The sequence below is a fragment of the Alligator sinensis genome, unplaced genomic scaffold (genome assembly GCF_000455745.1).
Source record: "Alligator sinensis unplaced genomic scaffold, ASM45574v1 scaffold487_1, whole genome shotgun sequence".
NCBI lineage: Eukaryota > Metazoa > Chordata > Crocodylia > Alligatoridae > Alligator > Alligator sinensis.
Window position 1 is genome coordinate 1,528,741 of NW_005842301.1, and position 13,125 is coordinate 1,541,865.

The 13,125-nt window shown below is 47.7% G+C and overlaps 1 protein-coding gene across 8 annotated transcripts in view; it reads left to right on the forward strand.

Moving 5' to 3' along the window:
* Nucleotides 1-13,125, forward strand: part of STAB1 (stabilin 1) — a 231,239-nt gene that overhangs the window by 112,641 nt on the left and 105,473 nt on the right. For all 8 annotated transcript variants that reach the window (XM_025209654.1, XM_025209653.1, XM_025209656.1 and 5 more), the window contains 3 exons: nt 2,759-2,815; nt 9,985-10,080; nt 11,910-12,105. In XM_025209654.1, the coding sequence (XP_025065439.1) occupies nt 2,759-2,815; nt 9,985-10,080; nt 11,910-12,105 (349 nt within the window). The remainder of the gene's footprint in view (nt 1-2,758; nt 2,816-9,984; nt 10,081-11,909; nt 12,106-13,125) is intronic.

Genomic DNA, 13,125 nt, shown 5'->3' on the forward strand with positions numbered 1-13,125 from the left:
CTGCCGCTTGTCTGCAGAGCCAGGACCGTGGGCGGGGGGGTTCATGTGCAGTGGCCACCTCTGTGTGGGCACAGAGCCACAGGAAGCAGCAGAGGCAGAAGCCAATGTGTGCAGCTAGCATGCAGCCGCCACCACCCCACGCTGCCATGAAGCCATGCAACCAGCTGCAGGACATAAGCAGTGGTGCAGTGATGGCCACCGCATGTGAGCCCCCTTTCTCTCCCCCCCGGCTGGGTGGCACGTATGCGGCCCATGCTGCTTGCCCACAAAGCCTTGCGACCAGCCACGGGATGACAGGCATGGGGTGCAACGACAGAGTTGCGGTGGCGGCCTCCATGTGTGAGCCCCCTGTCAGGCTGGCACGTGTGCAGCCCACAGAGGGGCACCCCTGCCCTCACCCCCCAGCTCTGCTCCTGGGAGTGGACACAGGGACACACTTCTCTCCCTTCTTGATCTGCGCCCCCCAGAACCTTCCCTTTCCCCCACCCTGCCCTGTCCCTTCCCCCTACACACACTTACCTGCTGGAGTAGGGGTCAGTGTCTGTACGTGCATCTATGTCTGCATGTCTGTGCCTGTGTGTGTGGGTCTGGGGGGCTGTTGTGGGGGAGTGAGGGGCACCAGCAGCACCGGGCTGTGGGGGGCCTTTAATTTTTATCATGGATTTGGGGTTTTTAATTGGAGAATTTGTAATTTTTAATCAGAGAAACCCAGGATCCCTGCGATCACCTGCATCTCCTTTGCCAGTGTAGAGTTGTAGGGACTCAATCTGTCAGAAATAGGCCCTATGTTTTTAGTTATAGATGAACACTCTAATATTCATCTCTCCTTTCCCTCTCAAAAAAAAATGCAATCGCCTACATAAAACCCTTAGCCCAATTTAAACACAATATAACTAGAGTTATCTATGGCTGGCTATCCTGGTTGAAATTAAAAAGATACTATTTCCGAAAGCAGCATTTTGTATACAATTGGGTGTTAAAAATAAGACATGCAGTGATACCAAATATTGGCGGCTTTTGCAATAACCAGAACTTAGATATCTTGATTGTGATTCACTCTGTTCATCATTCTGAGCCAGTAAACTGAATAGAGTCATTTATTGTCCTCCATTAGGGCTAATATGTAGGAATAGGGTCCTACCAAATTTATGTTGGGAATAGGCTGCTCAGTGGCTCCTTTAATCTTGAAGGTTCCCCTGTGCGCCCCCCACCGCTAATTGATGGAGGGGCCCATCTGCTCACTGCTCGCTCCTGATCAGCAAGGAGGCAAAACCTGCAGGTTTAAATATGGTGCCATTTTTGCTGCTTGCTGCTGATTAGCTGAGGGGCCCTGGCAGCCCTGCTGTTTGTTGCTGACTTGCCAGGAGGTAAAAACAGCACCATATTTAAAACCGTGATTTTCATCTCCCCTCTGATCAGGACTAGGGGAGGGAGCAGGGAGCACATGCAGCAGAGCTTGCCCAGGCGGTGAGGTCTGTGTCTGCCTCTGTGGTGCTCTGCATGGAGCTGAGCCCCACCTAGGACAGTCCATGCCATGCTCCAGCCTGTGCCCACCAGCCTGGCCCCAGCCAGTATGCACATCTTTCGGCAGAGTTGCTCCTACTGTGGCTGCAGCCACTTAGATACTGCTCTGCACCCCTTGCCTCCAAAAGTGGCTCCTCCTCCAGCTGTGCTGCTCCAGGCTGGGGGGAAGTTTCAGCTGGGTGACTCCTGCCCCCTGTGGAGGGTTCCGGCTCCAGCTGCCTTCCACCCACTTCTCCCACCTAACACAATGAGCAGCTACTTCCAGGCACAGGCTGGAGTGTGGCATAGCCTGCCCTGGGTGGGGCTCGGCTCCATGCGGAGCACTGCAGGGTCAGTCACAGGCTGTACTGCCTGGGAGAGCTCTGCTGCATGCGTCCCCTGCCCTCTGCCTCTACTCCTCATCAGCGGGGAGATGAAAACTGCAGTTCTAAATATGGTGCTGTTTTTGTTTCCTGGCCAGTCCGCAACATACAGTAGGGCTGCCAGGGCCCCTCGGCCAATCAGCAGTGAGTGGCAAAAACAGTGCCATATTTAAAATTGCAGTTTTTGCCTCCCTGCTGATCAGGAGTGAGTGGTGAGCAGTGAGGCCCCTCCACCAATAAGAAGTAGTGGGCACACAGGGGAACCTTCAAGATTAAAGGAGCTACTGTGCAACTTACTCCCACCATGAATTTGGTAGGTCCCTATGTAGGAAGTTTGGTAGGACAAGTAGAACCAGGGGAATATCCAAAGAACAGAGTCAGTATGTGAATCAGAGGTAACAAACTGGAAGGTCTGTGTCAGTAACCAACCCAAAGTGCAAGATCCAGAAATCTTAATCAAGGTAACAAGATAGTGCCAGAGGTCCTGACAGCAACCAAATAGGAACAGTAACCAGGCCAGGGCAGAAGCAAAGAACAAGGCTGAGCAAAATCCAAGGCCAGAATTGGAAATAAGACTAGAGCAAGAGATCTGCAGAATGAAGCAACAGTTTCAGAAATAAAGTTCATCATTCCGCTGCTTGGGCTGTCCTTAAATCTAGGGCAATAGCTAGTCAGACAAGCCTGCTATGTAGGGCAGCTGCCTTGGCCCCAGCTGTGGCTGATTAGCTGAGGAGAGTCAACCTGTTAGATCATAATTTTATACAATGATTTTATACAGTGATTTGCTGAACACACTGTAACTGTACACAAATGTTTGAGCATAACATTTTTCAAAGGACCCTGTATGATTTGTCCTGTTTCTTATGCCGTAGTCAAAGTGTGGCAAGTGTGACAAGGGAATCAAGTGCCCTCCTGGATCTATCCTGGCTGTAAGTCTCTGATTCATTTTGAATTATTAATTATATTGTTCAGGAACAGCAGTTTTGTTTACAAGAGTTGATCCATTGATTTCATCCAAATATCTAATTAACTGCTTATTTTCACTTCCATGTGTTAAAAAGAAAGCAGGTAGAAGAGGAGGGTTAAGATGAACTGAGGACATATGAGTATATATCAAGAGAGGAATAAGGCACCTCAATCCTCTTTTTTCATATTTTATTTGCATTTTAGGGTCTCTTTAGAGCAGGGGTGGGCAATTATTTTGGCTTACAGGTCACATAGGGAGTTTTGGTGAGCTTTCCTGGGCTGGCTCCCTCCCCCCCACAACTCCCACACAACACCTCACCAAAACTCCCTAAGTGGATCTACTCAACTGGGTGGCTGGGATGGAGCTGCAGCAGGGCAGGGAGTGTCATCTAGGAGCAGGATGGACAAGCGGGGCAAGGGCTAGGATTGCAGGATGGTGACAGTGTGGGGCCAGGGCCGGGGTTGAAGCCAGGGCCAGGGTTGGGACCTAGGCCAGGGCTGGGGAAGAGCCACAATCCACTGCCTGCACAGCCCTTCAATGGGCATGGGTTCTGCCGGCAGGGATGTATGGGGAACAAATCAGGGCTCTACCTTGGAGACTGACTAGGAGCCACGTGAGCAGGGCACATTGCCAGGCAGATGGGATCGTGCCATGGTGGGGCAAGGAGCTGAGCCCAGGGCTGGGGCCAGGATCTTAGGACAGTAACAGCAGTAACAGCTGGCCAGGCCCAGGGCAGAACTGCAATCCACTTGCCACATCCCCCTGCCACAGAGCCTATGTCCATCGCAGAGCTGTGCAGATAGTGGATTGCATTTCTCCTCTGACCCTGGCGCAGGCCCCAGCCCTGGCACTGCACAGTTACTACCCCAAGTTTCCAACCCATGATCCCAGACTCATCCTCCCATCCAGCTCCTGAACATCACTTCCCCCCGCACCCATGGCCACATCACATCCACCCAGCTATGCACCCTGCCTACATGGGTCCTGCCCCCAGCAGTGTGTGCAGGGCATTCTTACTGGGGTGCCTGGGCAGTGGGGCTGGGGCCAGGTCCAGCAGTGCTGGCAGCTGGAAGGAGCCACTGCTGCCAGGGCTGCTGGGAAGTGTGTCTGGCCCTCGTGCCTTCCCAGCCCCACTGCACACCCGCGAGCAGTGGGACCAGCCAGACATGCCATGGCCTGGACTGCCCCCTGCTCCTGGGCCAGGCAGGACTGAGGGACCGGACCGGCTGCAGACTGAACAAAATTCCTTTATGGGCTGGATCTGGCCCACGGGCCATATTTTGCCTACCCCTGCCCTAGAGCTTGCATTCTGGAGTCCATTTAGCCTGGTCTTAATCCATTGCTATGTTATGAAACTAACTGATCTGGCAGACATTTAAGACTGCTTTCTTTAAGCTGATTACTGAGAAGCACCATACACAAGGCAGCTGTGTTGCCTTAAGAACCAGGGGTATCTGGTTCTCCTTCCAAACAGAGTGGGAGTGTGGCAGGGCACTGTTGGTGCCTGCCACTTTAAGACATAAGCCAAGCAGCCAGCAGGTACCTCATTGTGGCAGCCATTTTAGATTCAGGGCTGCCTATATAAGCAGGGCATTTTGCTGCCGGCTGGTGAGGCAGCAATATTGCCTGGCTGTAAGGCTGCTTGTATCATCCTGGAGGTAAGGCAGGAGCTGTACGGGATGGCTAGGAGGCTCCTGGCCCTGGGCATGACCTAAAACTGCACCCTGCCAGGAGTGGGTGGCCTGGTGCGGCTCTCAGTGGCACGGGAGTGCCCAGGAAATGCCAGGCTAGTTACCACCCTGGTGAAAGGTGGGTCGCAGCACCATAACCCCAGCTCCCACAACCGGGTGGGTCACCCTCTAGTAGGGTCCGGAGGGCAGACCCCAGAGAGAGAGTGGGGCTAGAGGCTCAGAGGCCTGACGTAGAGTACCCTTGACTGGTCAATGCTGGGGCCAGGACCAGACCAGTCAAAAGGGCCAGGGGCCCACTGTGAGGGACACCCAGAGCTGAGGGCCTGGGGTTCTGACTGGGCTTGGAGGTGAGGCCAGGGCCTGTGTGGCCAAAGGTCCCAGGGGGACCATGCCCAAGAGGGGAAATAGTTTCAGGGAGCTAGGCAGCCCTGAATGAGGTTGGGGTAGGCCGCCTGAATGGAGGGATCTAAGAGGGGACCTGATTGGAGGATTCTGGGGCCCAGTGTGGGGGCTGGTGAGAGTAACAACTAGGATGCCATCTGTAAGGCATGGGCTGTGGTATAGGGGAGGAAGAGAGCCACAGACAGTGCCCCCGGGCATCGGGGCAAGAAATGGGCAGCCTTCCACCTAATTAAGATCCTTAATTAATTAACATTAATTAGGCATGGCAGGAGAGAAGGTGGGCAGTTGGCCCAGAAACAGGTGGGCGGGCAAAAGGAAAATCGGCCCCGAGAGGCCTCCCATTACAGGGAGTAAAGAGCAGGATTGATGTTGCCTTAAAGTATACTTCAGTTTTCTCCAGTTGAGAGCCCAGTTATTTCCTTATCTCTCCAAATGAGAGCCCAGTTATTTCTTTAATAAATCAGTTTTATTGAGTATTATAAAGTATTAACTCCAAGCATGCATATAGATATATTCTTAGCAGTTTCAGTAATCTTAGCACAAAACAATCTTAGCAAGCAAGTAATTGTATATTACCAGTCCTAATAATACACACATTGAGTGCTGGCCAGGTGTCTCAAAGTAGGCTTTGGTTCCTTGAAGGGAGATCAGATGTCTTCAGTTCTCAGACATTGTTAGGGTCAGGGGAAGGGAAGGGGAGGAGGGCACAGGAAGGAAAAGAGGAGGAGAAAGAGAAAAAGACGTGAAGGGGAAAGGGGCTATATTTATAGTCCTTTCGTCATGTAATCAGCAATTAGGCCAGTTTTCTGTTTTTCATCAACAACTTGGGGTTTGTCTTCATTTTATTATTGTTTTTCTCTTCTTTTTGGTACCAAGAGCCATTTGCTTCAGATATGGATGGAATGTGCCATAACAAACCGTTTTACAAGCATTTTTATCATCAGACTCTTGCATAAAAACAAGCTTTTCTCTGTAAGGAGCAGGTCATACAATAGCATAACTCCATGAATGCACTCTTAGCTTACTTATGTCAAGGCTTCTCTAGGCCTAACAGGCCTAAGGGACCATTGCAGTCCTGTCAAGCATCAAGAGGCTGAACTATCTCCACACTTGCAGAAATTCCTTACCCCTCATTTGAACAGGGGGTGGTTCATGTGTTTTACAGCAAAAGCTGAAATCAAATACTGCCATGGTGGATATGATGTTAAAACCTAAATAGACAAAAGCAATGGAGACAAAGAACTGACTCAGAGATTCTCTGTACAGAAAGGATGACCAGGGGCCAAACAGAAGTAGGTCAGGAATGTAAGGTAATTAGCCAGCATTGGGTGAATAGAAAGATATGGTTGTGCTAAGGCAGAGTAAGTGGCAATTTGGAAATGGAGAAGGGCTGATTCACTGAAAACAGCAAATTTGTCTTCCGTATTTTGGTGCAGAACAACCATATGCCTAAAGGCCAGAGGTCCCCTCTCACTTTTACACCCTGTCAGTGATTGTGATATGTCTCATCCCTCCTTACACAAGCTGCTGCCTGCTTTCTTATGCTTTCCTGCCATGAAAGCAAATGAAGTTGTAGGCAGCCATGCCTTGTTTGAGTCTGCCACTGAGGTCTAGGGGTTCAATCATCTGACTGCCAGCTCTTAAGGCCTGACAGCTTGACCTGACTGGCTTGTATTAGCAGGGCATGCCCTCCATCTCACCCACCATGTCTTGATCTTTAAATAAGAAGGGAGGATCCTTGATAGTTCCCACCTCTTCCTCTGAGCGTCATGTTGTTTCTTGGGGCTCTGCCTCCCTTACACCCCATCTTTACACCAACCTGGTCTTATGGTCTAATCAGACTGAGTGTCATTGGATGGCAAGATGGCTCCATCCTAACAATTGTTCTGTTTTTCCCTCCAAATTGGTAGCCCTCTTCGTCACAGTTCAATGGGCTGCCATATTTATGCCCATCAGGACTGATCCCTAAAATCTTTAACTTTTCCCTGCTAGCCATCGCTTTCCCCTCCAACGTACCCATTGGGGCCTTCACCTGATAGAATGGACTCACAGCTCGCCACCTTGGTTAATCCAGCAAAGCACCCACCATCTTCCAGCACCACTCCATGCTGACAACTTCTCTGAGCTGTGCAACTGGTCCCATGGTGGAAGACTCCACCAAGCCTCAAATTGGTAGAGCAAACTCCACTCTTCTCCCTTTGCCTCTGCCAGAGCAGCCTCTGGTCAGGGTTGGCTCTCCTCCAGCCGTGTTCCCTGGTCTCTTCAGCCAGCACAGGGCCATCCAACCTGGATCCGGCACAAGCTGATAAAGCAAGGTAGCTGCAGTGCCAGGGATTCCCCAGAATGCTTTTCTTCTGGTAGGTTTCTGCTCCTGAAGGGTGTGTCTATTGCTTGTATCTTGTCCCTGGGGGTTTTGTGACCCCAATAAGGGTTAGTAGGGTACTCCCTGCTATGACAAAAGGGAAGCTGAATAATGAAACAAAGGGGAACCTCCTCTCAGTAAAAGGGATATGTCCTTTTCACAAAGCTCCCCCTCTCCTACACCCTGCCTTTACCACACCTGCTTGGTGGACCTATGACCTTTCAACCATATCCAAATCACTTGAATAGTGCCTCGGCCAGTTGCTCAACTCTGCCTTGGGCTTTCCCCAGCCACAAGGTCTTTAGGGCACAATCTTTCTGACTATGCCCCACTGTCATTTATGTAGGGCCTCAATCAAATCCAGAACATGGTCCCCTTATTTAGGGCTTTTCATCCCAAGGACCCCTCATCAATTTCTTCACTCCTAAGTCCCCTCAACTTAGGGTTCCCTTCTCAATCAATTCAGTCCCCTTTGTGAGACCTATCAATTTGTCCATCTCACCCTTGTCTGTAGCATGCCTGTGACTTCTCGGGCAGTATTTTTCTGACCAGCAACACCCATTATCAGCCCACCAGTTAAATACTCAAGTCTCTCAGGGTGACCCTCACAGGTAGTCCCCAGTCGTAGAGGCTTAACCCTGTGTCTCAAGCTTGACACTGTTGGGTTGTTTGGTCAGCCTTCTTCTGTCAGCTACTCTTCATTAGCATACTCAAATCCTGAGGTTTGTCCCAGGCTCAGACCAGGTCTATATGGCTCCCAGTCTCCTCTGTGCCTCCGCAGAGACCAGCACCTCTCACTTCCTCAGAGCCAGTGCTTTCCCCACTCTGGGGCTGTGGGGCTGCAAAACTCTCATATTTGAGTCTGCTGGGCCCCTAGGGGGCCACTTGTATCCAGCTCTCTGGCCACATGATGGAAAATGGTTGAGGATTGTCAGAGGCTGGGACCTGCAGGCATTTCAGCCTGGGTTTCCCCTGGAGTCCTACTCATAATGGGAACCAGAAGACAGTTCCCTGTTATATACCCACACATCCTCCCATCCTAGAAAGCCTCCCTATCTAGTCCCTTGGTATGAAACAAACTCAAAGCAACCATTTAAGCTGTAATTATAGTCTCTCCACATTGAGACATTGCCTAGCATCCCAAAAGAATGAGAAGGGCTTTGGTACTACTTTCACAATCATTGTGTGTTGGGAAAGTCTTTTCAGCATCACTCATGGCCTAGCCAGGGCTGACTGGGTGCAATTTATGCCCATGGTCAGTGTCTACACAAGCATTTAATCACAGTTAATTACTCTGCTGTAAGATAGTACTGCCCTTAATAGTACTGTCTTACAGTGGTGTTAATTAGTTTACTGCAGCCTAATACCATTGTATGTGTAGACAGTGATGCTTTAATCCTCAGTCAATTAGTCTACTCTGCACTAAAGCACACATGTAGACATGGTCATTAAATCCAAATATATCCACCTTTAAATCCAATATACAGTTGTACATACAATATACATCTGTCCATACCATGTTTTTCATGCCCCTGGCAGCTGGGAGGTACATGTAAACATGTCTTATTCGAGCATTATTTTGAGGACTTAAGCAGAGAATATTACTTGTACTGTCCCTCTTAACTGCAGCACATGGCAAGATATTACATGGGTCAAAATTCTGTTTAGTTTTATGCAGAGAAGCTTTCCATTTACTTTAACAGGTATCTCTGATGAACAATAGGAAGTGGATTTAGTCTTTGATCTTTTGATCTTCCAACAATATTGTCACTGAAAACCAGTTCTGAGAAAAGAAGAATGGTTTTCCAGGCCAGACAATCAGACAGGCAGGTTTGCTTGTCTCTGTAACTTTGTGGTAGTGACACGGACCAAAATATAGTCTCCTGTGTTCAGGGGTGATGCATAGGGGGTGCACACGGGGGCATGTGCACCCCCTGCACGTGGCGGTGCACCCCCTGCAAAAAGGCGCCACCGACACTGTCCGCAGTGCCTGCGGGCAGTTGCTGCTTGCCACCCCACTGGCGGTGGTCCCGGCAGCATCTGTGGGCAGTCCATGATTGCCCCTGGCTGCTGCCAACACTGCTGGTGGCACCTGCAGGTGGTTGCTGACGCATGGTCAGCACTCACCACACCCCACCCCCCACTGCTGACAATGCCAGCAGTGTCTGCGGGAGCTCCCAGCTTACCACCGCTGGGTTCCCACTGCTGCGCTCCTGGCGGCAGTGGCGCAGCCGTACCCCCCCAGCTGCCAGGGGCATGTGCTGTTCATGCCTGTGTGTACCCGTGCTCCTTGCTTATTGTCTGCAACACATGTTTCTGTAGTTGCCATCCCCATTATGGTAACATTCACCACCACCCTGTGCTTGTGCGTACTGTCTGCTGCTGGGGCGTACCAAAATTGTCTTGTAAAAGTGGTAGAAATGGGTCTGGGGGTCAGTATAATCGAGGTCTTGGAACATATACCTATTTGTTACATTGTAAAGTGAGTTCTCTTTATGCAAATTCAAGTTATGTGCCGTTTTTCAGGAATGCATGTACAGCATAAAGTGAGGGAACCCTGTATATGTCTATGTTTATAGGTGACGTGGAGTTATATAGTTTACATTATTATAGATATATTATTAAATGTGTGTCCCTGTGTGTGTATGCATATATATAATTTTACTTTGTCTACAGGAACCTCCAGGAAGTGGGAAGATCCCTCACTGTGAACTTTGGTCTGGAGATAAGCAAACACTTGGTTGTTATTTCACCTGTATCAAAGTTTCCTTAGTAAGCAAAAATTGGGATAAATATTCTAAATAAATCTTATGGCCTGAAAAGTAGGCATTGGTGCCAGTGTCCTGACCAAACTCCTACTCCTAAGCAGCATATTCTCTTCCCCTTTCCTTGCTGCTTCTCTCTCCAGCAATAACTTGTTTTCGGCGCTTACACTGATTGTGCCAGAGAAAACATCAAACTTGAAAAAAATTCTGACCTGTTTCTCTGAACAGAAAAGAAAAACAGCAGCAGTCAATTTTCTTGTCCCCTCCATCCAAGTCTGCCTTCATAGCAGGTTTGCTGTCTCAGAGTATGGGCAGGCATTACATTTCTAAAGGGAGAAATGTTGCATTTTCACTGGTGACTGGAAATATACAGGTGTTCATGCAGTTTCTCCCACAGGAAAAATGCCAGATCCAGGAGAAAGATCTTCTTTCAGTGAGAAAGGTCTCACCTGAAAAAGAATTTCTCACACAGGAACCAATGTCTGTATGGAGACCAGGAGGATTCAAGCAGCTGCTGATCACCTCATCTTCCTCAGACTAAGGTGGTCTCCAGTCTGAAGAAGGAGTAGGGAACCTTTTTGGCCACTCCACTCATTGCGGGGGATGGAAGGAATTGAGAAGCACTCTGATCTGGTGAATGTGGGCAGCATGGGAGAGGGGGCAGCTGCCAACTGCAACACTTCTGCGCTCCCTCTCTCATGCACTGCAAATTTCCCAGAAATGAACATCTGTCCACACCCCAAAACGTTCTATCTCTGCTCCCTCTCTGGGCCATACTAATGACAACTTTTCTCGTCTTGCTAGTGTTCGGCCTTTCACACCCACATATGCCATTCTACTTACCCCTGCATTTTCATTTTAACTAGCCCCAAAGAAACTCCTCAGACTTCTCAGCTTATGATCTGGACAAATGAACAAATTACAGTGAGTTAAAAAGAGGAAAGGACTTCTATGGCCTTTTGTGGTTTCAAGCTGTTATGTGATTGGCAGCCACTTAAAGTTTTCAACATAGCATTATTTTTCATTGGAAAGTTCTAGCTCTGTTCACACACATCTAGGTCTGTTTACCTTCCAGTCAGTCTCTAACACAATCCTTCATGCTGTCTTTTTGAGTGACAGCAACACTGTTTTTTAGATAAATTTATGATTGTTTCTTCTGTTATTCCCAATCTATTTTGCTTTTACTAATTCATTATAACAAGGCGCTGTTTTTCTTCCTCTTTTGTTTGCTCACACTTGTTTCAGTTTGTACCCTCATAAAGGGCCAATTCCTGATCATTGTTACATTGGTTGAAATACTTACTTCACATTTATATGGTTATAAACAAGATCTGAATTGCTTACAAACTGCCCAGCATCATTCATCTTCTCTATAATCTCACTTGTAAATTCCATGTTTATAATCTCTCAATTTTCACTGCCAAAGAGTAAAATATCTAGCTCTTGCATGCATTTACTGTACATTTTGTATCATAGGTAAAATACTCGCTTATATAAGGGAAAATATTTTATTTTTATTTATGTAATTCTTTTTAATATCAAATGGCTTCAATTTGCCATAATCATTTTAAAGTTTAGCAGCTGCTATCAGGTTAGTTAAACTGTGAATGTGTGTAATACACACGTGCAGATATCTGAGACAAATCTAATAGTATATTTATTTACTTCTAGTATATCATCATAGCCAGTGAATATCAAATGATAAAATGAATCCAAAAACTACCTAAATAAAATATATATGGATCAAAACAAGATTGATACTTTTAATTATATGTCTTATTGTTTCCTTCAAGTTTAAGATGTCTTACTCCAACCTGTTATTGTCCATTCCCACAGAGGTCTGTCTGCTGTCCAGGTTACTATGGACATATGTGTGAAATGTGCCCAGGAAAGCCGGGAAATTGGTGTTCGGGGAATGGGGTGTGCCTGGATGGTATTGCTGGCAGTGGAGAATGTCAGTGTAATGAGGGCTTCCATGGCACAGCCTGTGAAATGTGTGAAGTTGGCAGATATGGATCAAAATGTAAATCAGGTAATCACCATTTCTGTCAAATTTGGAATTGCCACTGTCTCACAGAAAAGAAAAATTAGGTTCTCTATATTTGAGGCATGTTTGGAGACACTTTGTACTTCCACTGTCTGAATACTTTAACTTCCAGAAAAAATAAAGTACTTGCATTCCTAGGCCTTTTGATCTGTCAGTTTTCACATAAGGACTGACATTACCTTAACCTTTTTCTTAAAGAAACTAAAAAGTTACTGTCTTGAAGGTACAGGGGTGTAGATTGTAGCCGTGTTGGTCTAAGGACATAGGCAGACAAGGTTCTTTGGGTGAATCTGATATCTTTTATTAGACCAACTTAAATAGTTGGAAAAACAATTGTTAAGCAAGCTTTCAGGTTCAAAAACCCTTCGTCAGGCTGAGGAAGTTTCAGCAGTTGGTGTGTGCTTTTCCTGGATGGAATGAAAAGTAAAGAAGCCAGTGGCTGGGCTGGGCTGGTATGCATACAAGACGGGTAGTCAGTGAAAATGTAGATTGAGGAGTCAATGGGTGAGAGACAGGCTGGGGAGAGGGGGAAGAGAGAGAAGGGGGATGAATAGTGGAGAGATACCTGGGGAGTCAGATGTCAGGCAGGTTATAATGTGTCATAAATCCAATGTCTATATTTAGTCCATGATTTTTAGTATCCAGGAGGTTGATGAAGTGGAGTTCATAGGCTGGTCTCTGGGAAGTGTTTTGTAAGTTTCCTTTGAGGATCAGGACTGAGAGATTGGAGAGAGAGTGGTTTTCTTGTGAGAAATGTGCCCCCACAGGTAATTGGGTATTCCTGTCTTTGTTAGATTTCCGGTGTGCATTCATTCTGGTGCGCAGTTGTTGTTTGGTTTCTCCTACGTATTTTCCCTCAGGGCATTTCATCATTGGATGAGATATATTACATTTGTGGAGGTGCAGCTGTAAGATGCAGGGATGCTGATGGCTCTGTTGTGGGGTGTAGTAATTGTGGGGGTAGTAGAGATGTGTTGGCAGGTTTTGCATTTCTTGTCATGGCAC